The 26,308-nt window shown below is 25.6% G+C and overlaps 1 protein-coding gene across 1 annotated transcript; it reads right to left on the bottom strand.

Annotated features, from left to right (window-relative positions):
* Positions 1-6: 6 nt before the first annotated feature.
* Positions 7-26,217, bottom strand: LOC107456178 (proline dehydrogenase 1, mitochondrial). The gene is given in 13 exon segments (XM_071177184.1): positions 7-3,278; positions 6,779-6,867; positions 7,730-7,926; positions 8,499-8,520; positions 10,413-10,591; positions 11,897-11,989; positions 14,297-14,378; positions 14,933-15,120; positions 18,105-18,169; positions 20,654-20,797; positions 22,663-22,697; positions 23,581-23,789; positions 25,780-26,217. Coding segments are annotated over 13 exon segments (1,791 nt in total). The 5' UTR covers positions 26,062-26,217; the 3' UTR covers positions 7-3,072.
* Between the last annotated feature and the right edge of the window lie 91 nt (positions 26,218-26,308).

Genomic DNA, 26,308 nt, shown 5'->3' with positions numbered 1-26,308 from the left:
AACATGTTTGCTAAATTTTGTAGCCTTTATTAAATTCTCAAAAAATAAAACACAGCAAATAACAAAAGTATAAAATAGGTATCAACAATTTAGAGATTCATAAATTATCCTAAAATCACAGTAAAAATGGCTCAAAATATCAGATCAGATCACAGAAAAACAAAAGTAGCATCATATAGTCAATTGAATATAATACTGATAATATATTTAAAAATCATAACAATATCAAATAATACCATTTCCATTTTAGAAAAAATATAATTGCACACAAAATTGAGGCAACTTAAAATAAATAAAATAACAAAATAGCTTCAAAATTAAGAATTTTGCAATGCTTTTCTTACACTTACAACAGTTTAGGCATTTATTTTGGAATGAAACCTATAAGTAATGATAGTTTTTAATAACACCAAATTTTATAACAGAATTTTTAACCAGCAAATTGTTGAAATATAGCAATTAAATTTAAAAAAAATTATAATGAGCCTATTTTATTGAAGTAGTTTAAGTAAGATTAACTAGAAATATTTTACGAGATAAAATAAAGAAAATGCTATGTTCTACAACATAAATTGCAGGGAGTTTTTGAAAACTATGATTATTTCTGTAACTTATAATTTTGATTTGGTCAAACGTAAAAGTTAATGTCTAAATCAGAGAATTATTAGTTCCATAATATGAGTCTTGACCCATAATATGATCTATAATGGGTTTAGCTCAGGTTCAATGTACTTTATAACAATACTAAATAAATATTGACTATAAGTGGTTTAAGTTTATGAACACATTTCAGCAAGTAAATTTAATTTGATAAAAAAGTAAAATTGCTTATAGAAAATTTTAACACTTCAATAACCTACAAAAGGATGCGTAGGATTATTAAATTGCTGTAATTTTATTTAAAATATAAAGACTATAATTCAATTATTTATATATTTTTAAAACTTATGGAATTGTCTGAAACATTTTTACCATTTAATAGCATAAGCTCTGAAAATTGAAGATAATGGTTCATTATTTATAGCTGTGAAATTCGAAATTGAATTGCGAGATTTTTTTTTGAAAACTAAAATAGCTTTAGCAAAGAGAGCAGTTGAAATAGGGTTGATTGATTGAATGTACAATTTAAGAAATAATAATAATAACAAAAAAAAAACTTATGACACACTTAAGGTAGCAAAACCAAACAGTTAGAAACTATATTTGACACAAAAACAAAAGTGAAAATCGCAGAAAAAAGGGTTATTAAGAGTATCTCATGTTAGTAGAATCTGAATTCATCTAAAGAAAATAAAACTCCATAATCAAGAAGGTTTTTAATAAGGCTTATATATCGGAAATTTGCAGTCTCAGATATTTAAACCTTATAGTTAGTATATATAGAATTGGCTGAACAATATAAAATGAACAAACCTGATATATAATAGAAAAAAAAATAATTTTAAACCTATGCTAACAAGAGCATGGGAGGTTTCCTCCCTTTATTACAATTTCTAAATTTATATAAATCGCCTTGAATGTAATAATAACAGAGAAAAGCTCAATATTATACATACATGAAACTGAACATAAAAACAATGAGATTCATAAAATGAAACTAAACGACCATTCTCACTGCATGCAATTTATGCACCTCTAATTGCTGTTGAGGATGAATAAGAAATTGATTGGTGAAAAATATTCTCCGGCGAAAAGCTCAGCAATCAGGTTCCTCTTTTTGCTCGGCGGCAATCGGAACTGCGTGAATTGCATACAGTGTGGATGGTATTTAACAATATTTTAGTTAAGTTTGGTTTCAATTTCATACAAATAAAATTTTTTTATTATTGAACTTATAAAGAATGTATTAATGAAATTCTTAACACAATGAGACTTCACAGTAAATAAAAGGAATTAACCTGAGTAAAGAGAAATTAATTCATAGTCTTATAATGTGTTAAGTAGTTTTAAATAAACATTCATAATAAAAATCACATTGTTGCTCAATAAACTAAGTCTGAATCAACAGAAACAATAATGTTTCCTTGGAAACTTGATGGCTTTGCTTCTAACATAAATCACAACACTTATTTTTTATTATAAGGACATCACACTATCATTTGCATAGAGAATCTTGATTATTCAAAAGTTTACATTTATCTATAAATACATAGAAAATCAAATATGTTCTTCTATTTTCTGGGATAAAATGATATTATAAGAACTTAAAATATTTGATGGTTAAATTTAACAAAATATAAGAAATAATTATAAAAACATCACACATATTAACTATAAGTTTGAAAAATCAAACGAATATTTAATTATAGTTTGAGGGAAAAAAGAAATTTGGAATTCTTCAGTTAGTTTAAAACATGTATACTATGTTTTATTAAAAAATGTAAAAAAAAAAAAATTAGCTATCCTTTAACAGTAACAACATTAAATAAATGCAAAAAAATATTCAACAAATAAATGCAACTTTTAAGCAACAAAAAATATAAATAAAAAATGAAATACAAATTTTGCATACATGCATTTTTTAGTGCTTAAATTAGTGCAATTATTGAAAAAGGTGTATAACTATAATTATGAATAAAATTAAATAAATCAAAATAAGTTTAAACAACATTAGTCTTTGAATAAATTATTTCCAAATCTTGTAATTTTCAATAAACAATTAAAATTCAAGTGACTAAATCCCAATAAAAACTCACTTATGTTCAACAGCATTAAAAATTTTGAAAAACAAATAGTGCCTATATTAATAAATACAGGGATACTTTTTGAAAAAAAACCCCAGATAAACACAATAAAATTTAATATTCGATTTGAACTTAAAAAATAAATAAATCATAGTAATACTGATATCATACTGCAAATTAAGAACACAGGAGGAGTAAAAATGAGATTCACTGCATTATAAACAATATCTTTCACAAATATACAATAAATAAAATCTATATTTTGAATATTTTTTTTTCTAAAAAAATAAGATCTTTTGTCTACGTGTGTAGCACAATATAGCTGGACAGAATTGTATTAATTTACATTTAACACTGATATTAACTAGGACAAAGCAAAAATACGAGATCATGCAGGTAAGTAGTTTCCCTTGGGCGTATAGAATATTTGACCGCGCAATGTACGCCTTCCAAGCTCCGTCCTCATTAATCTCAATTCTTTTTCAACTTTCTTTAAAAGGCAATGATTCTCAAGAGCTCGACGAGATAGGTAAGGCAAAACTTTATCAATTGGACCATACGGGACATATTTGTAAACAGAATAACCAGCCTGACCTGAAATAAAATTACAATTTTAAAAATAAATAAATCTGGGGTGTCAAAGTACGTGCAGGGTACCACAAAATACCAGCAATCTAAATTTCAGATAAAATTTTCAATATTAAAAAGAATATTAGTTCATTTTAAAAGCAAGAGCTTAGCATGCATGTCATATTTAAAAGAAGTGTTTTTTTCAGCAGTTGCAGTTATAGAGCACAAATATTTAACAGAGTGTCTAGCAAAGTTCTAATGAAATCTCCTTAATTTTTGCATGTTTCCAGATTTTTATTAAATGTTCAAATTTACAGAGTAACTTTTTTTCACAAAATTTTCTAAAATGTATAAGTATTTAAGGTATTAAACCTAATACAAAATCGATCATACAAACTTAAACTAATCTTTAAGACATCATCTATTACCAATATTAGACTTTTTTTAATATTTGAAAAGAATAAACTTAAAAAATAAAAAAAGATTTACATTAATAAAAATGTGATTAGGTTTGCCATATCTATCATAAAATAAATCAGCTAAATAGTACAATGAATACTATTTTATATATGCATGCATTTAAATGGTGTTTTTCTATTAACTATTTTCTCTTTATCATGAACATTTACTAATATTTAATACATAAATACTCTTTCTTTAATTAATAAGCAAAAATTAAAGGAACAATTTTTACTAAATGTGATTTCTTTATCACACACCAAATTAGGAAGAAAATTGTGACAAGGAAGGATTAGAGTAAACAAAGTTATTGAAGAAAGTGAAAAACAATTTCTTCCAGTTGTTGTTGTCATAGGTCATTACGGAGAGGGGTGCAATTGTTCTTGTTTTCCAGTGGCACCATCTTATGGCCAAGAATTCAACTTCTGCCACACCCGTTTCACCAGCGGATCCATTCATACAGTCAGCGATCGTAATTTTGACCTCAACCAGACAAGATCAATCTTCAATTTACTACCACCAGAGGCATAATTTGCTATGGAAACATGGATAACTTTGTGACCCGACAGTTTTAATGTGCACCAGTCACCATTTACTACATGGGGAGTTTTCCGCAGGATTCGAACTCCAGTTCTTACAACATTTTTTCTGGATATTAAAAATTGTAAGATAAAAAGTGCATTGAGAAAATCAATCTTTCCCCCACATATTTCAAATATGTTTAAATATGAAATAAAAAATTCTATTCAAGATTTTTTTCTGATTGTCAAGTTTGCTAGAAACCCCATATGGTTGAAAAAGAAACCTTAGTGGTTCCTTCAAGCGTCATTTGTGATTTGAGTCAGTAGGCTCACTCAAATATTGAGCACACCAAATGAGTAGTATACATAATAGTTAGCTTAAACTATTTAGATATTTATTTTACTTGTAATTTTACTCACATACATTCTTATATAAGAAAATTTTTAAAGACATATGATATTAACTGTACTAAAAAATTCTTATTTCACAAACACCTTTTTAATAGTCCTATAAATATATTAAACAGACTGCTTATATTGCATGTTTAATAACATACAAGAAAAATTTAAAATTGAAATTACATAGGTAAAGTAAAGTACTAAAATTTATATGTTAAAAAGAAATGGAAACCTGACAGTCTGAAAATGGATGGCTGACCGTTTAAAGCTAAGTGCAGATGGCGCGAGTGGTTAAAATTCTCCGTAAGACTCCCGGATCACTACTTTCGATTGATTTTTACACCTATGCTTGAAAAGGCGTGCCATTAAATATTTTTGTACCAGTAGTGAATACATTATAACGTGTTCTTTCCATTTAAATTTCTCTGAAACAAATAACAAATGAATTTGGAATACTTCACAAGCATGCTAGCATTCTATCCAAAAATAACAAACAGCGATATTGTACCCTAATATAGCCAGATAAGGGATAACATTCAAAACATGGCAAACTTTACACTTTATTTATGCTTTATATATTTATTTTCTTAAACTTATTTTGGTCTCACAACCTATTAGAATTTATAAATTACAGAAAACTCTTATGAATGGTAAAATTACAAGTAAATTTAAACACAAATCACAATAATAAAACTTCTTGGAATATTAAGCCTGTTAACACGTTACTACCTCGTAAGCATAACTTAAGCGGAGGAATACACTGGAAGTTTTTTAAATTTCTTCCGGTTTCAAGAAGTTAGTGATTCTTTAGAGTCAACCATTCACAGTTTATCTTTTGTTTTAAGCTACCTATTTCATCAAAAGTTATTCTCGAAAGCAGTGGTTCCCAAGCAGAGGGGATTTCATACTTTCAAGAAGTAGTGAGATTATTCCAATAGCACTTGGTTTCTACTAGAAATCACCTTGTATCATCAGAAAATGAATTTAGGAACAGCTTTCCTGAACCCTTTGAGTAAATATTAAATTCAGTTCTAAATCTATTTAGTTTCTTCACTGATAAAGTTCTTCGTATTTTGCAAGATGAATTTCTTGAACTGGAAAATTATACCAGGACAAAAAATATATTTAAAGAGAAATCAGTCATGTAATTATGCAAGTTAGATATATAAGTGTCAGTAAGAGTTTTCATGGCTATGTTTTACATTTGTGTCAGCTTATCGGTGCAAAAAAGGCTTTTCAGTAAGGTTACTAATGAAAATGACTTTAAGAAATATATTGGAAGTTAAAAGTGACTTGTAATCTGCTCTTTTGCAAATGCTATACCAAATAACAAAAAATGAGCAACAAAAAAAATTATGGGCATTTTAATCAACAATAAGTGATTAATAACACACTGGTTAGCAATAGTTGCGCTTTTTCCTAATAGCAATGGAAATATTTTATCACACACTAAAATGATTAATTTAATTAAAAAAAATAAAAGCATTGGGAGATTAAAAATTTCTATTGCTTTTGTTGTTAAATTTTTAAACCATGTTATGAAGTAATAAATTTTGAATAAATATTGTGTATTTTTGAAGGGAGTATGAAATCTATCAAAATTGGAAACTAGGAAATGGATGAAAATAGATCGGAAAACACTGCTCCATAATATGTCAATTTAAACAAACTAATTTACTTATTTTTGAAAATAATAAATAAATTAATTGTTTTGTAACCATAAATTTTTGTAGGTACTTTCAGATAACTTACACAACCGGTAAAATATTATAATTTTAATGAAATATAGATTCGTGGAGTTAATTGAGTTAATTGAAATAATAAATTAGTCTTTGCATGTCTCAACATTATTTAATACTTTCTAAATTGTAAATTAATTACATAAAAACATAGACATACTGATATTATTATAAGCACAATATAATAATAATGTGAAAATAAGTGCAAGGAATTAATATATCCAAATCTTGCAAAATATGTTAAAAGTATCATAATGTTAAAAAAAAAAAGAAAAGTCTAACTATATTTAACTTTTATATCTTAAATTTTACAATGCATAACAGTATTGCACATGTTCGTATATTCCAATTTCCATGGTATTAAAACAAAACATTGAATTGAAAGTTATATTAAAAGTAAACTCACCAAGTAAGAAGCTAACTTGATCACACATTCCAAGAAGTTGTCCAAAACAGACTACTTTGTGCTCAGGTCTTATACCTAATTCTTCCATTCTGATAAACAAATTAAAATAAATAAATCAAAATTAAACTAAAGAGAATTAAAACAAACAAGAATAAAAAATTAAATAATATATAAATAAGAGCCGTGATGAATTCATAGTTAATGCATTGAAGCCTTACCAAACCAGCATCCATATGGGTAATAGCTTGCTAAGTAAAGACAGACTAACCACATTGCCTCGGTCATGTCGTTGGTTACAAAATTCTGGAGCATGAAACTCCATGAACACAAAAAGCTGGGTCAGGAAATATAGCTGATATTATTTGACATAAAATAGTGTTTTACACAAAGTTTAGTTAAGTTAGATGGTATTGCAAAATATATGCCTTTTACACCATAGTTCCTATATGTTTTTTTTTCTTCTTCTATTTTTTGAATAGATACTAATAGTTTTCTAATTTTCACTAACTTAAAAAAGATAAAATCAATTACAGTTGTAAGTACCCAAGAAATTCATTACTAACAGATATTGCGCCCCCCCCCCCCAAAAAAAAATCCCTTTTAGCAAGATAACATTATTTTATTTATGCATTATTACCAATTGCAACCATTACCAATTTTTAAGTACTACAAATCAAAAAAAAAACTTTTCCCAATTTTATTAAAAAAAGTTATTTTGTTTGATTGTTTAAACTACAATTTTTTAAATCATTGAATTATAAGAAAAGCCAACTTAGCACAAATTAACTATTTGTTTAACTAAAACAAAATTTCTGTTTGGAGCCTGCATTTAATTTACTTAAATTTGTATTTTTTATCATAAAAAAATGAGAATTTTCTTTCTATTAATCAAATATATACTTAAATTTTAGTATTGAATGCATAAAGATAAAAAAAAAAAATAATACACACTTTTGCACAGTATATCTAACAGTATCTTCATTATGAGATGCCACCATGACACCAATTTTCTTTTCATCATTATTTTGAATATCTTCAAGAATTTGTCTCAGTACTTCATTCAATGTCTTGTGATACATTTCTGTAGTAGCTTCATAAGTTTCATTAATGGGGTCTTCATAACCGACCTCTTTGGCTCTAACTCGTTCCTAAATTTATTTATTTTTTCATTTTATGAAAGAAAAGGAAAATTTCTTAAAATATAATAAAAATTCAAAATAAAATTACATTATGCGCAATAAAAGGTCTAACTTTAAAATGGGGATAAAACTAACTACATAAGTACGATGTTTGAAAAAATATATAAAAATAATTTTTAAACTAGTACAGTGAAACCTCAAGGAGAAATCACCTCTATGTACCGAACACCTATATTTAAGACCACTTCAGGGAGGCACAGAATTTTATTCATAGACTTTGTGTTGAAGAAAATCCTTAGGAGAGACCATTAAAACCTCTCCCAGCGATCAGGCAAACAGCTGCGCGAAATGTGGAAAAGGTCAAATTAACATGAAAAAATATCAAAAGAAAAAATTTAACAAAACAAATAAGTAGATTTAAACTTATTCAAAATATTTGTATGAGAGTCTTATTTAGAGAGCTCTTTTTGACGATACAACCTCATGTTGCAATCAGAGTGCACTAAAGACAATGCTGCCAATGATTTACCTTTAGAGTTGAAAGCAAAATTAGAAAAAAAGTTATTTTAGAAAAAACAAGCATGTCACACAAACAAACCTCTTCTTCTCTTTTAAAGCTAACTAATTTTTATGATATAAAATTAAATGCAAACTTAAACAAAAACATTATTATTTATTTATTTAAAATAGCTTTATCATTCATAATTGGTTAATTTGTTTTTACACATAGTTATATCAGTTGGGATCATTAATAGATGCTAAATTTTATTGATAGATTCATCTTTTCATGACACCAATGGAAGTGGAATTTACACACCAAGAAAATGACAGCGACTAAAATTAAAATCATTTGCGAAAAATCATGTACCTTTGATAACAATTTTGAAGTCACTGGAGGTAACCTCTAAGAATGACCAACCTCCACCAACGACCATTTTACTGTGGAATGGAGAGTGGTCGCGCCCAAAAGGTTTTACTATATAAAGCTGTTTTTAGTTAACTAGGTACCAAGCAAAAATTTTTAAGTCAAAATTGTGGCCATTTTTTAAAATATAAAGAATGATAGTTACAACTAAACTTAACTATTTTTTTGATAACTATGTGCTACAATCTTTCAAGAGTTTTTTTTTTAAAAATAAGTTTATTTTTAGAAAAACTAACAATACACAAGATGTACTAAATAATCATCAACCAGTCCAGCCATATCAAACAAATAACAGGTTGATGCATAGATGTTGAAGTTTCATGATTTTGCTAATGCNCTTCCCATGTATTCTTATATGGTAAATGAATTGAGACTACATACGAGTTAACTCCTACAAAAATAAACTAATATTTTAATAAATAACAATTGTCATTTTTTTCTTTATATGAACAAACGCATTTACAATAATTTCTGTCAAAAATTCTGCACCGTAACAGCACTGAAAATTTCCATAATCATCATATAGGCTGCATCGTTGCTAATGCCACAATTCCATTTTTTGTTACAATAGCTTTTAGACACAATTGAAGAAAATTAAGGATTTTCAAGCACAATAAATAGAATTTCAACAACGGCGTACTTTAGCAGTTTCTTGATCTATGGCATGATTATTTAATGCTGGAGCGCATTTTTATGAGAATAAATAAATACTTTTTTTATCAGGGCTTGAAAGTCAAGGAAATTTTTTAGCCAAAAGGGAGAGAGAGTCTCTTAAACCAAGCTTGAAATGAATTCTGCTTTTAGACTTTTCTTGATTGTCCTTACAAAGCTGATGACAAATTATATACCAGTCAGCAAATATTTATTGAAATCAGGAAATTAATGTCAGTTGAAGACAATGTAATCAGAGCTAACAAATGTATGAAAAAGTAATTTAAAAGAAAGTCATTGCAGACATTGGATCAACGTATGAAATGAAATAGGCTATTTTGTGATTTAGCAACAATTTGAAAATGTTTACAGAGAAAATATCAATAAGGGAAACAGAGAAACATATATACCACTCTGATTCAATTATTTGCAAGATACAAACTGTAATTTATTTCAAATTGGTAGATGGACAGATGTGCAGACGTCTTAAGTGATGTTTTAAAGACATCATTAATCAAAGGGTTTCTTTATCTCACCATATTTTACTAAAATAATATTAGTTAAAAATTAGAAAAAAAAATATTATTTTCAGAGCAAACAGTATGATATTGGTTGCCATTCCAGATAATATTTTGTAAAAGTTTACTTTTGCATAAATCGATGGTGATCACAAAATCTTTGGGTGAAGCTAGTAGAGAAAAAAAATATCATGCAGGCCTTGCTGGCTTGAAAATTTACCTTTTAAATACAGATAGCAATGGCCTATCTATCAGTAATTATTGTAATTAACTTGATATAAATATTTAAAATAAAGTATTAACTTGATATAAATATGTAAAATAAAATATAGTACAAAATAAATTAAAACTCATTTTTTAAGCCTTGAAGATATTTTTTAAAGCAATATGCCCACAAAAACACTAATAAAGTATTGATATAAAAAAATCATACTTTTAAATAGCACTGATAAGTATTGAATATAATTGCTTTCTTTTTGTTGTACTTTCGCATCAATTCCATTGTTATCCTATTTATTGCTGGTTGAAAATAAGATTGTTCAGCATCGATCATAACACGAACATCTTTTTCTCTTGCGATCTATAATTTGGAAAAAGTACATTTTAAATATATGTGTAATATGAAATATTAAACAGAAGAAATTTAAAAGACATGTGAAAGTAGAAATTATTTCAACTTTCAGTCAATAATAATTTCAAAATTAAGAATAATTTGAAAAATGAATAATTAACAATAATTTGAAAAATGAATAATTAACAATAATTTGAAAAATGAATAATTAATGTTAATTCTAATACAACTTAGAATCACAATAATATTAAGACTTTTCTTATAGGACATAATAAAAAACTTCACACGCGTTCCTCTTGATTAAATATATTAGTTTTATGGTTTATTTTTTAATTTTCTTGGGCATGAGCACAATAAAAAAAACACACTGATATATAAACACATGTAACTTACACTACATTATGTAATCTGCATAAATGAAGAATGTTATTTAAAATTTAAAAATGGCTCTATTTGTTTGTTTAAATAAGAGTCAGCAACAATTCTGCCCAGCTTATAGTTTGGCTTGTTTCAGCTATTCTTTGTAAACTCCCCAAAAGAAGTTTCATTGGTAATGTGACATCAAAAGCATTTTAGATTAAAACTAATGAATGAATAAAATATAATTTCAAAAAAGCATCTTTTAGTTTAATTAATACTTTGCACATTATACATATTTAGTTTGAAATTTCAACTCTGAACTGTGAAATTGACTTAAAAATTGTGAAACTTTTCATTTTGACAGACCAAATTCTTCATTATAAATGTATATAATAAAGTGAATTATATTTTATTACAGAGAAAGGATCAGCATAAGAAATAATTTATATACTTGAAAATTAAACAATATAAATCTCAGTAACGTTTTCTATAAAAAAATATTTACATAAAGTGTGACACTTATTTAAAGGTGTGTTCACCTTCTTGAAATTTTATAGATACAAATGATCACTTTATATTTGAGAATGCTTTATTTTTATTTGGAAAATGGTTAAAAACTTGCAATTAAAATTACTTATTGTGATAGTGTGAGATAAAAAAAAACTTTCACAATTTATTATCAAGCACTTCACACAAGGAAAATTCTTTTCATTTAGCAAGAACTTAGTACTAACCTAAAACTACACTCATACAGCTAAAACGGATACAATAATTTTTGACTAAAAAGTGGAAAAAAAAATAATAGTGCACAACTTTATGTATCTCAATATCAAAAGTTTTCAATAAAATTATTTATATAATCATGCAAAAATTAAAATAATTTATTTTACAGAATAAACAAAATCAAAATATAAAATAAATTACATTAATAAAGAACAAAACAGTAAATAATACCCGAGCAATATTGTGCATTCTCCTCATCATATTTTTAAACATTTCTTCTTCATCAGGACAAAGGGCAGCAATTATTGGTTCCATTTGCCCACTCTAAAATAAGAAATAAAAATTAAATCACTAAAACGCAATAAATGACGGTTACTTGCAAGCAGGTAGGTATATGAAAAATTTGTACCTACCTGCTCCTATCTGATGGGGTGTTCAGAAATTGACAAATTGATGTGAGGTTGAATTTAAAGTTGGGTTCTATTACTTATGTTTTATAGATATCTTATAAATATGCATAAATATTCAAAACTTAGTAATGTATTAATAATTTTAAAACGAAATTTGATTTTCCACCTGAAATAGAAAATCTATTAAATTTGGAAGAAAATAATAAGAATGTGATTCTCTTATAACATCTCTTCATAGTCCAGTAAAGTTAGACTTTTTCAGTTTTTTACATTTCTTCTTGCAGGATTGCATTTCTTCTTGACAGGCAAGTGAAGTTCACTAATTGAATGAATTTTGGAATTGCCACATTAACACTGACTTGAATGAGGCCAATCTCGAGACGATTGGACTTATAGAAGTTATAAGGGTTTTATGTACAAAACGTATATATTTGTACTAATACATATTTATGCATCTGATATTAATATTTAAACAAGTAATAATTGCTTCCCATGTATTCTTATATGGTAAATGAATTGAGACTACACACGAGTTAATAGAACAAATGGTTTTTAAGTTTTAAGAGTTTTCAAGTATTAACATGTATTTACAAATGCAATTAAGATTGATATCCAGGAATTATCTGAAAACGTTATGTAAGTATTTTTTAACAATGTTTTACAAGGGCTTTAATCTCTGCTTTTTTCTCTTTTTTTCTATTTCTCATAATATGATTACCTTATATATTAGAAATAAATAATAAAAAAAAACTGATCAATTATACCAAATAAATTTTTTTTTCTCATTATCATTACATATTTTTTTTCCAAATCAAAACTTTTAAGCCATTTCCAATAATAAAGTTCAAACTTAAAATGTTGGGCTGCATTTTTATAAGAAAAAACACTTCACTTTTAAACTTTATCTTAATGCAAAATTTCTTTACAACCAAATTTTAATAAAAATGATACTGACTTAAGAATTACTTATTTCATTTTATTTATTTCTTAACATAATTTGAACTTCTTTTTTTTAAAGCATTCATATATTTGAATCATATATATTTAATGTAAAAGTATTTAAATCAGTGCAAATTTTCAGTTGTAACCTGCTGAAACTTTGTTAACTGTTTTGTTGAATCAAAACAAATTTGTTTCATTTTCTTTATCTTATGTCTAGAGTCACTGCTTTTAAAATTTAGTATTTTTTAATTTTTAATAATACTGTTTTTGTAATAAATATAACAATATAATAGTTATAAAGAATCATAGGGAGAACGAATTTATGAAATAAATTGGCATCTAAAATCAAATTCAATTTTAGCCTTTGCATGCATAATTGAATAAAATATAAACTTACCTTTAAATGAATAAAATTCCTAGGGGGTATTTTTGAATTGATTAAAAATCTCCATTTAAAATAAATAAATAAATCATTTTCATGACAAAATGTCACAATTCAAATGTAGTATGGAAATTTCGAATAAAGATTTAATAAAATGTTAATAAAAAAATTAAAACAATAAATGAAAAAAGAAAAGAAATATTCCACAAATTAAAGCAAAAAGGCATTTAAATAATATATTAAAGGCTCTGAAGACAACCAGAAAGTTTAAACAAAATTTGAACATATCTTGGTAAAAGTTTCCTGACTGAATGTCGAGAAAGAGTTTGATTTGAGAATTAAAGTTTGATTTAAACTAAACTATAAATTATGAGTACTCTTTGTATATATAGTGGCTAACAGGCAGCAGATGAATAACAAATTATAAACAAGGTTTTCTAAACAAAACACTCCAAATAAATTATAAAAAAATAGCGATTTTTACAAAGTATTCATAATTTTCTTTCTTTAAATCTGAGATTATATACTAAGGAAAGAAATGCTACTTTATTGAATTGTCTGTAGGCTACTTTGAGTTTATTAACTCTGAACTGTTTGAAAATCCTAATCAATAGTCTGAAATAATTTGCTTATTTAATATTTCGATTCTAATAAAAAAGTTTTTAAAAATTATTTATTTTTTTCTTTCATATTATAGTTTAAGACATTTATTAAAAATACAGTTTTCATTTTATTAAAATTATTTATATAAACTTATTTGTACCAAAAAAATTGCATGTGGATCATCCAGAGTTGATCACCCTTGATGCTAATTAAAGATTGATAATAAGTTAAATTTTAAACTAACTTTTACAATCTGAACAAACTTTATAAAAGATGTGATTTAAAAAAACTTACTTGGAGGTTAGGTACTTTAAAAAGGTCAGACATTACATAATTCAAATCTACAAGACCACTCCATGAAAACATGTTCATTAAACTATAAATATTAAAGAAACATTTTATGAATGAAAAAAAAATATTCAGTAACATAATAATTGATAAATTTATACCATGCATCACCCCATGTGACTTATGGGTACTCATGGATGACAATGCAAGATATTTTATAGTTGAATTTTGAAATATTTATGTTTACTGAAAAAATATATTTAAAAAAATCAATCAATTCAATACTTAGAATTTTTTTTTTGCATTTTTCTATTTTTAAATAAAGAATGATTAAATTTAAACCTTAGTTTTGATACAGATACATATTTTTTATTATTATTGATAGTGAGGCGCATTTCAGAAGTCAACTTCCAGAAAAATAAATAATTGAGTCAGCCAATAAGAATGCAGTGTTCATTTTTAATTAAAAAAATTGTGATAGTTAAGAGAAAGAATTGAAGATAAAAATTACATTAGGAAATATTGATAATAAAATATAATTAATAACATTAACACGAGGAACTAAAATTCAACATATAAACATTATAAATAATAGTTATCTGATTAGAAAATAAATAAGAATTATGATAAGAATTATCATACCCTTTTTTATCATAATCCATATTAGCCAGCCATTTTTTTACTTCTTCGTTATCTGTCTTAATATTGTGATACTCTAATTTATGAGCAATCGCTGTGGGAGAGACAGCTTCAGCAACAATATGTTCACTTGCACCAGTGACTTCTTTAAAATATTTTCTTGTGCGTGCAATTACTTCTGATAACTGCATCTACAGAATTCATATAATAAAATATTTTCATTACTTATGAAATAATGATGATAAATAAAAAATTATGCAATGAAATAACAGTAAAAGAAAATAACATTTTAAATCGATGAAAATGCATAAAAAATATTACACACATGCTAAAATATTTGATATATTATATCAAGTCTACAAACCATTTTAAAGTTATTTTGCACAAATCAAACTGTTCATATAAAACATAACAGCTAATATAATAAAAGGCATTTTTTAACTTTCAATAATCCAAAAATCTTAATTTTTCCATTTTATAAGTTATTATAACAAAATTTAATATATAATATAATTGAAAATCTGAGTGGATGAAGGATTCATGAGATATTTAAGTGAATTGAGGTAAATGAGTTTTAAAGTTTATATGTTTACAGTGGGAAATGAAAACTATGTCGAGTCTTCTGTTCTTGCTTTCAATTGTCAAAATCTATGAAAATCAAACAGTCATTCAAGGTGCTTGCGTTATGGCATTCACATTCTTGGATTTTAATTTGCAGTGAAAATTCAAGGTTTTTAAGGCTAACCACAGACTGTTTATTGCCAAAAATACTTGGATCAATCTTCCATTCCAAAAAGCGTTGCAAGACACGCGCTAAGTATTCAACATCTGGTCAACTATGATTAAAACGTAAATTTGGTAAAAAAATTTTGTTTTGGCGAAAGTATTGGAATAAAAATCAACTGAAAAGAAAAATGTAAATTCTCCTCGATCCGAAAAAAAGGACAAAAGGAATTTTTCTGAACAAATCTTGTGCTTTTTATTTGATTGCAGTTACTTCCATTAGATAAGCCTCATAACCAATTAGAATTATATTAAGTCTAGAATATAGACTACAAGCCATTCTCTAGATAATGCAAGCAACAAGTGAGATTATGTAAGCATGAAACTAACTATGGTAAAATACACATCACCACGTTCATTTGCGAATCACGCGATTTTGAGTGATAAAGTTTTTCTTACCGTTTGTGTCAATAAAACAGATTAAGTGGTAGCAAGATGCATACTATTATCCAAATATTTTTTCAGAAAATATGTTTTCCATAACAATAACATATACAATAATGGGACAATAACATAATGTTGCTTCAGGTTTATCCTTATATTACTGCTCTAGTCTTAGAAGTTCTCAAAAATTAACCCCAACCTACTCCAATTTCTTTTCCTTAAAGATGATAAAACAACATCTACATTTTTCGTCCTCTCTCCCATTCATTGCTCATTTACTTCGCCTTAAAGGCAAACTGACTCTTAAAATAAATTTTCATTTTATGAAACAATTCAATTTTTTGTAAATTTGTATTTAGATTTGAAATTTACTATAGGGAAAAATCAATCAAAAAATTGTTAAGATTCACCTTTGACTAAGAATTTTGACATTTGGCTAATTTACTGGCTAATAATTTGAAGTCCTTAGTGCCGGCTCTGAGTTGAATACTTTATCCGCTAATATCTTAATTGAAAGATTTTAAAAAATAAACGAATGTTTTATAGTTAAATAAGATTAAAAAAATTTTTCTTCAAAAATAGCACTTATACCATTCACTACTAAAGTCTTCAATTATGGGGAAAAATAGATTTAAACTTAATTTTATCAAACAGTAAAATAAAAATAGATTATAAAAATATAGATATTTCTTTTATTATCAACATTTTCTCTATTATTTTTTAAATGTGAACATTTAAAGTTAAAAAAAAAATGATTAATGAGAATGAATTTTGCAAATGTAGTTACATTATTAAAATAACACTCAAACGAATTTTCTGAAAAGTGATACTTTTTACAATCAATAAATTATTCTGCACATTAAATAGTGATTTGTTTAAAAATTTTCATATTTTACTTTCCTCATTTATTTAAAAACTAAAAAAATTCCGAAACTGAAATCACAAAAAAACATAGGTCACGTTTGGATATATGTTTGAAATAAAATGTAAACATAAAAATAGTTTAAAGAAGGAGAAAGAAAGCAAGAAACAAAAAAAAAAAATTATAGAGAACTAAATATATTTTATTCATACCAAATTTATATTACCAAAATTATTATATTATTACTAGTGGGCTGCGCCCCCTGCTCGCTAACGCTCGCCAATCCCCGAAAATTGCTACGCAATCTTACAAAGTTTGCTTCGCTCGCTACTAACTTAGATACATTGCAAATGCACAAAATTCTAAGAATTCAAAACAGTCATTCAAATCCATATAACAACTTTTTTTAAAAAAAAAAATTTACATCTTTTTAGTAAATACTAAGTTATTAAAACAAATTTGAATTNACTTAAACCATTTACTACTAAAGTCTTCAATTATGGGAAAAAAAAGATTTACACTTAATTTTATCAAACAGTAAAATAAAAATAGATTATAAAAATATAGATATTTCTTTTATTATCAACATTTTCTCTATTATTTTTTTAAATGTGAACATTTAAAGTTAAGAAAAAATATGATTAATGAGAATGAATTTTGCAAATGTAGTTACATTATTAAAATAACAATCAAACGAATTTTCTGAAAAGTGATATTTTTTACAATCAATAAATTATTCTGCATATTAAATAGTGATTTGTCTAAAAATTTTCATATTTTACTTTCCTCATTTATTTAAAAAAAAAAATTCCGAAACTAAAATCACAAAAAAACATAGGTCACATTTGGATATATGTTTGAAATAAAATGTAAACATAAAAAAAGTTTAAAGAAGGAGAAAGAAAGCAAGAAACAATAGTACAATTAGTTAGCAAAAAATAAAAAATTATAGAGAACTAAATCTATTTTATTTATACCAAATTTATATTACCAAAATTATTATATTATTATTACCAAAAAAAAAAAACTAGTTGATCAAAAAAGAATTTGGCAACTAAAGTGTTAAGTAAGTATTAAGTCACCAGCAAAACATAATACTAGTTAACTCATGGTACACAATGTGAGTAAGAAAAAAAAATTCCATACCAGCAGCTGAGGTCGACCTAAAGCAGTTAGTTTAATAGCTGCAAATCCTGTTGCTTTAGTATTTCCTGAAAAAAAATACAAAATGCATTATTATAACAGTAACAATATATTTTTAAAGATATGGTTATCTATCAGTAAAAAGCGAATAATAAAAAATAAAAAAGTTATTAAATTTTTAAATTTCCTCAAAAATTGCTGGAAATTGAATTTTTTTTAAATAAAAATAAATTTTTTGAAACTTCTGAGAAAAAACAAAGTGTCACTTTAAATTAAATTCTTCTTACATTAAAAATTGTATTAAAAAATGGGTTACACAATGTTAAAATCTCGTGGTAATTTTTTATTCTTTTCCACCTTTTTATTTTTTAATGACACATATTAGTTTCAAACGCTATATGATTTTGTTATCTTGAGTATGAAGTATTTTTTTCAAAATTTATTTTTAGCTTAACAAAGAAATAATACAGTTAATTCTTATTCTATTACATCATTATATATTTAATTCAATTCAATTATTATGAAACTTAGAAAATTTGAAGCAATAAGGTGCATCAGATAAAAAACTGAGTAAAAGTTTTTTACAATAACAATATAAAAGTATTATATAGCTTATTAAAATAATATAAGTATAATATTGTATATTTATGTATAGGAGAGAGAGAGGCTAGGGTGGATAATTTTTATAAATTGAGTTTAGTTAACTGCCTTTTTATCAAATTTAGTAATTTTTTTAAAATTTAACATTTATTTTCATTTGTATGATAAATTGTCTAATTTGGTTAAATACATTTTAATTATATTATTTTTAATACCAGTTATTTTTGTTTACACTACCTTCGTGATATGGGGTTATGGTGAACTAGTTAAAAAATTGATTAATTAATCTAGTCTTACCTCTAAACAAGCATGTAAAATCAAAATGAAGCTAATTGAATCCTAAAAGTACAGTTTTGAAAAAGTAATCTACCGTAAAATGCTAATTAAGTGTTTCCTCAAATTTAGATGAAAAACATGTATTTTTGCGTGGAGAGGCGGTTAAATTGCACTAATTGTAAAATACTAAATACAACCAGCAAAAATATATATATATATATATATACAGTTGATAAAATTGGTATGAAACACTTCAAATCATATTTTTTGAATCATAATCATAGTTATATGAAATACAAACAATGTATAAAAACCAAATAATTCAATAAGATAAATTTCAAAGACCTAATTAAAAATTCTATTTCTGACATTTATTTCTTTAGAAAACATTTAGTAATTGTACTTGTTATGTATTTGATTTTATAAAAAAATATTGGTATAATTGCATGCATCGTAGCACATGCAGTCAATGAAAAATAAACAAATTAAATTAAGAAACGAGGAAGTGAATCATAAAATTAAAATAATAATCAAACAAAATAGTAATCAACATTTTAAATAAAAATATTTAAAATGTGTTAAGCATTTGTTTTTATAATTTTCCCCTTGTTTTATTTAAAAATCAAGCAAATTTAATAAATAAAAGCATAAAATGTGGAAAGAAATTACAAGTAAATTAAATACATTTATGAGGCTTTAATCTAATTTAGCAAATCAAATATTGGTATTAGTATATAATTCTTATAGTTAGCAAATAATATATTTAAGTAGTATACTCTAAAAATAAAATAAAAAATTTACTTTTGCCTATAAAAACTTTGCGGCCGCAATACATTTTGTTTTCATGTGTAATAATTACTTAATTATTCATTAGGGCAATAAGAAAATATATAAATTTGTCTTAAGAATTCCAAAACAACGTTTACATCATAAATGCCTATTTTTCTGGATTTTCCGAAAGATTTTATTTTCATAATTAAAGTGATAGCAAAATTTAAGCTCTTCTATCTCATTAATTTAGAAGATTTTTAATCACCACTACATATGAAAAAAATAAATATGAATCTGAGTCTTTGATTATTGCAAGATGATGTGCAAGCTTAGCAAAATATATAAAAATGTTTTTCACAACAATTGATTTTTTATTTTTAATTTCACTGCCACTTAATTATTCTCTGATAGAGCAAAAGTTCGCAGGTATGATATATGATACTTATGAATTAAATAAAAATTAAAGTTTTGCATGCTTTGTTTTCTTCAATAAAATGCATAAATGCAGGTTTTTAAATTTCTCTATAATTCTTTACACTGCATAATTTTAATGTATAAGTTACTTAAATCTTTAATATTAAAATAAATCCTTAAACTACACAAATTATATACATAATGAACATAATAGAAATAAAAAACATCAAAGAAAAAAAATGTTAAGATATTTAAATCATAAAACAGCATGAATTAGTACATTTGCATTTTAAAATAATGTGTATACAAAATTTATTGAAATTATTTTGAAAAATAGTTGTAAATTTTCTTACATTATGTAGTATTTACTAGTTATGCAGTCTTTCAAATTAATGTTTGTTTTGAGGACAAAAGAGAACATATTTTAAATTCAAAAGCTATATATAACTCCTCTAATATTGGAGAAGATTAAAACAGAAGGAAATATATACCTGCCACAGCATCAATAGATTTTAGGAAAATTTCCATATTTTTTTCACATTGTGCTTCACTTAAATAAAAATATGTCCTCGCTTTCGCAGCATATTTTCTTCTATCAGCAAACTCTTCATAAGGTTGATATTTTTTCATCTCTCCTAAAACACAAAATGTAAATCTAATTTTCAAAATTACATTTTTACAATTTTTAGTACATTTAGGTACATTTCTAATCATAACATTGTAAAAAAGCACATGTAATCAATGAAGTGCTAATGGAAGTTGACTCAATACTTCAATATGAATTTGTCATAAATTTTTTTTCTTCTTCCTTTTACCCTATTAGCATTACTCCTGGCTTTTATCGAACTTTCATGTGCAGGCTTTCCTGTATGAAAAAAAAAAACAAAACAATTTCTCCATAAAAGGAAAATAGTACATAGCACGAAAATTTCTGGACAATTTTACCCAGAGGTTCAACACTTGGAGGGTTAAAAGTTAATATTATTGAAATCAGAAATAATATAATAGAGTTATTAACCCACAAGAAGGTGCTGATGCACCTTTCTGTGGGTTAATAACTCTATTACAATAATATATAATAACCTTTATATTAACCCTCTCCCTACTGCAAGTTTTCATGATTAAAGACTTGCATTTTAAGCCCTTAATTGAAATTAACTAATCTATTTCAAAGTACTTCATAGTATTTAACTATTACTAATTAATGTTTTCAATAATAAACAATTCAAAAATACCCACTTTCGTTCCGTAATTATGCAAACATAATAAAGAAAATGAAGAAATGAACACTTTAAATATGCTTTTATATTACTTTACAACTCCACTTAACATGCAAAATAAACACTCAACATTTAAAATTTATTTCAGTAATATGAGTGGTTGATTGAGTGATATGAGTGGTTGCTCACCCCACCCCTTGCTTGCAATATTAAATTGTTATAGTTCATTATTATTAAATTAATATTATTATTTAACTGTCTACAAATTATAATAATACTATTAAGTTAATGGAATATACATTTCTTATTGTTTTTTAATCCTTTGAATATCAAGCCATTGATTACTTGTGTTTTTTTAATCCCCTAAATGTATTATTTGAATTTATACAAATATTAATTCATAATTAACAAAGTTAATAATAAGGCAAATATAATATATTTTATATTAATAATAATTAACAAATACTTGAAAATAATGTAATGGGGAAAGGGTAAAAATATGACATGGGTGGCATATAAAATAGCAAAAGTAAGTTTTAGTAATAAGAGTTTAATAATAAATAAAAAAAATTTCATTCATTTTATCATAATAGAGCTATAAATTTAATATCAGAGTTTGAAGTTGCCTTATTTGTCTTTTATTTTCAGCTTTCGTCCTTATATTTCTAATTTCTGTGTGTTCAGAACCTCCCATTTTTTATGAATTCTAATGCAGTTCTTAAAACCTATGGTTTGAATAATTGAAAGATACAGGATTTCCATCTAATATTATTTTAATTAAAAATTCACCCAGAAAATTTTTTTGAACACAAATGCTAAGATGCATCTTCACAGTGTTTCCATTTCAAAATTATTGAAACTCTACCTTAAAATATTTCATTAAAGAAGTCATGAACTTGATTGCAAATTTTAAATAAATATTTCTATGAAGGAATATTAATTAATTGATACTGATTATTTTTTCATTTGCTACAGTACCTAATTTAAATTGCCTAAATATTGAACTCAAATTATTATGAGTTGCCTAGTGTTGCATTTATAGAATTATATTGGAAATACTGTTAAAACATTTTTTTCAAAATAAAGTAACTCAGGAATTAAAAATAGTATATGCCCTTATGTACACAGGGAGAATAAATTATACTGAGTAATTGAAAGTATAAAAGTAATTAAACCAGTGATAAATATTTTTTAAATATCTTTTGATATTAATAACAGATTGACTTATAAACATGATTAATAAAATAAAAATTTTTTAGTGCAAAACTAAAGTTTCTTACCGCTTTGAGGCTTTCCCCGACTTGAAAGCTTTGCTCTGTAAGAGAAAGAAATTAAATTCCAATAAGAATTTAAAATTTTATTTCATTTGTACAATAAAATTTAGCAAAATAAAAATTATTCTGAATTTTAGTAGGTAATGCTAAAACACTATGTATAAGAGATTTCTATATAATATGCAATTTCCGCTAATTAACTATTAGATGAGTGTAAACACTTTTTAAAAAAAACATTTTTGAAATATCATGAATGTAAAATAGAAGTGAACAATAGAAGCTTAAATATATCAACAATAAAGTGTTAACAATAAAAATTATAAGCTTTAGTCTCATTTTTATAAGTTCAAGCTTAAAGATCGTTTGTTTTATTGTTACTGAGTCTGGATTATCTTGCTCGGAACTAATCTGCACTTGATTAAATCTTTTTTTAAAAAAAAAGTTTTAAAAAAATATATAATTTCTCAATTTATTTAATATTTTTGATTAATGAAAATATTCTAATAATTGCTCAGAATTGAAATTATTTTTACAATAAAACCACATGAATATATCACAGCAAAATACAGTTTTATTTTTGTTATTCTTTCACTAATTAGCATATTTGATATTAAAATTTTATTTGTGAATAAAGTATTTCAGACATTAAATATTTCATGGATTTAAATGCTTTTATGTAACACATTAAGCCTTTAAAAAGCCAAACAAATTTTATTAAAATGTTTTAAATGCAATAAAGGAAATTCATAAATAGAAAAAAAGAAAATCTGAGATTATTTGTGATTAAATATTAATTTAATAACAGTTTTAATAAAACTAAATTAAAAAGAAAAATTCTTATTAACTAGGAGACTTTTTAGTTATTAAAACTTTTGAAACTAATGCATAAAGACATGTTTTGAAATAAAGGAAAGAAACTTATACTTTTTCATAGCCTCCTTTGCCTGTGCTTCACTGATATCTTCCTCTGCACTGTAATCCAGGATACTCTTTACACCAAATGACTGCATTCTTTCTAACACAGGTCTAATAGTTTTCGTATCTTCACCAGCTACAAAATGTCCATAAAATGTGTGCTTCATTACAAATTTAAATAATGCTGGTCCAAGGACCTTTTTCCCAGTTGCAACCAGCTAGAAATAAACACATTCTATATTAATATAAACTAAAATACTATAGAAATTAATTCAAAATTTCAGTCTAAACATTTGTTATTCACAATCGCAATGCTCGGATGCGCCATCTGGGGGAGAAGACCAGTTCCATGTCTTGACCCTCCCCTCTTCTCAGTTGTTTAGGGATGTACTACAATATTTCCCCCTTTCTTAATATTTTTCACATTTAACTGTCAAAAATATTTTTTTTTAAATTTCTACTATGCTTTCTTTTAGAACTACTTTCAATGTAGTTTTCAGTTCTATATAATTTTCTAACTTAAAAGTTTTTAATCTATTTGAAAATCAAGACAGAATGTAACATACTTCCTTCTCCTATGACTCTCCACGTGCTAATGATGAAAGCATGGGAAGTATTGCCATAGGTAGAGAGTTCTGCTCTACGCCACCTATAGCCCATTTCGATTGCCAATAATCAACAAATTAATTTTCCTTCTATACAGTAAACTCCTGATTGTTATTGCAGCAAATAATGAGCAAATTTTCTGTGCATAGTTAGTGAAAGATTTTAAGCAGAAATGTTTTGATGTGTATGATATCGTGTAGTCTTTGATTCACAGTTTTGTGATGAAAAACTATCACTTTCTTGCAATGACAGAATGTAAAACAACATTCGAACAAAGAGGTATTTTAACACACATAAATAAATAAATGGAAGCAGTACCATCTTTGACCATTTTATCAACTATTCACATGATACAACTTCATGATTCAAGAAACAAAAGGATCAGATTGTGCAGATGAAATAGCAATAATCGTTAAATTTTAAACTTATTTTGAAATTATCCAGTTATAGTAAAGACAATTGAAACGGTCAGTGTTAAAACGGAGTATGTTATAAATCTGCACTTTCAAGAAAAATCCAAAAAAAAAAAAATTAATAAATAACTGCCTCAATTGCGGAAAGATTGTTTTAATTGCTTCCAAACTATTGGATTCTCTTCTTTAAGCAATCTAGAAAATTACTCGGTATTTGATAATCGGTGATAGATATTCCAGAAACCACAAAAAAACTTATAATAATAATCATAAAAATGTTACATACCCCTTTTAACATTGACTGCTTCAATTTAGAATGTACAGATTTTAATTTCACATAAAGTACATTCAACATACTCTGTCCCTATGCTAAATGTTGTTGATCAATCATGCTTTAAAATATCTTCACAGCTATATTTAATTAAAAATCTACAAATAAAAATTTGAAAATTCAAAATATAAATTTTAATACTATATTTCTCAAGAACTAAAATTTGAGAGAAGAATTTGAGAAAAGAGATTTGGATGGAGCTTTCCTATATAATTTGAAAATATCAGAATAAAAAATAGTAAGTAAGTATAAAAAAATAGTTGTCATCATCACAGTGATTCTGACTTTCTGATTTCACGACCTTAACTCTTGCAGGTCATCATCACAGTGCTTTCTGTTTATGTCTAATAACATGTCAAATACGCTAAAAATCGTAGAGAGAAGCAAAATATAAGTTATAGTTAGCATAATTGTACAGCGTAGAAAATAAAAGTGCGCCAGTTGATTTATGTAGCCAAAAAAATCAAACTTTGTTTCGTCTATAAATAGATAAACAATATTCTAAGAGTGAATATCAATAGAATGATAAAGAGCTCGCAAATTCTTACTTTTAACAGGGATCCGTTTTCAGTAAAAAGGGTCTAAGAAACATGGACTTGTAATTTACGAAGTCTAGAGGAAATACTGTAATGGGGAAGCAAACTCATATATTTAAAAGATTTAAAGGTATATAGAATTTGCAATGAAAAAATACAGCAATTAATTCAATTAAACTTTGTCGCTTTATAATATTTTAACAACGAGGATTTTATTCAATTCACTTCCGTATAAGATTCATATTTGGTATATCAACATGAGGTAAATAATGGAAAAAAAATTAACAAAGATAAAATTCCATAAAAATACTCTGTCACTTGCCTTCTCATGATTTTCCACCAAATAGTCATAAGTGCTTAATTTCAGAACACAAATAGCTCGGATTAATTCCCAAGTAGTTTTGCTTTTGAACGCTTTTTTTGTATCTTCAAAAGTTAAATCTAATTCATCTCGATCATGAGAAGGCTTGGTGTTGTTTAATGAGTCGTGGAATGTTGCACTTAGGGATTTTGCATTGGAAATAAACCTTTTAGAGGATGATAATGTGTTAAGAAAATATAATTTGTTGCCTGTGAAGCGACGAAGAATCAATCGAAGTACCATAACTAATTTCTTTTTAGTGATTTTATATAATCAGCATGATCTTTTGAAGTATAATATTAAATGTTAATGAGCAACAAACTTTGTATTAGATTATTTGAAAACCGGAACTATCAGAAGTTTGTTTACAAACTGAGATTTCATCAGACGTTGCCATATTTAATAGCTAATCTCTAATTCGATTACTAAAATCTTTAAAATTTAATCGATTAATTTTATAATATATCGATTCAATGTTCGATTAATCTTT

Source organism: Parasteatoda tepidariorum, chromosome 2, assembly GCF_043381705.1.
Source record: "Parasteatoda tepidariorum isolate YZ-2023 chromosome 2, CAS_Ptep_4.0, whole genome shotgun sequence".
Classification (NCBI taxonomy): Eukaryota; Metazoa; Arthropoda; class Arachnida; order Araneae; family Theridiidae; genus Parasteatoda; species Parasteatoda tepidariorum.
Note: the sequence above shows the minus strand (reverse complement) of the source record. Positions and strands in the feature narration are given on the sequence as shown.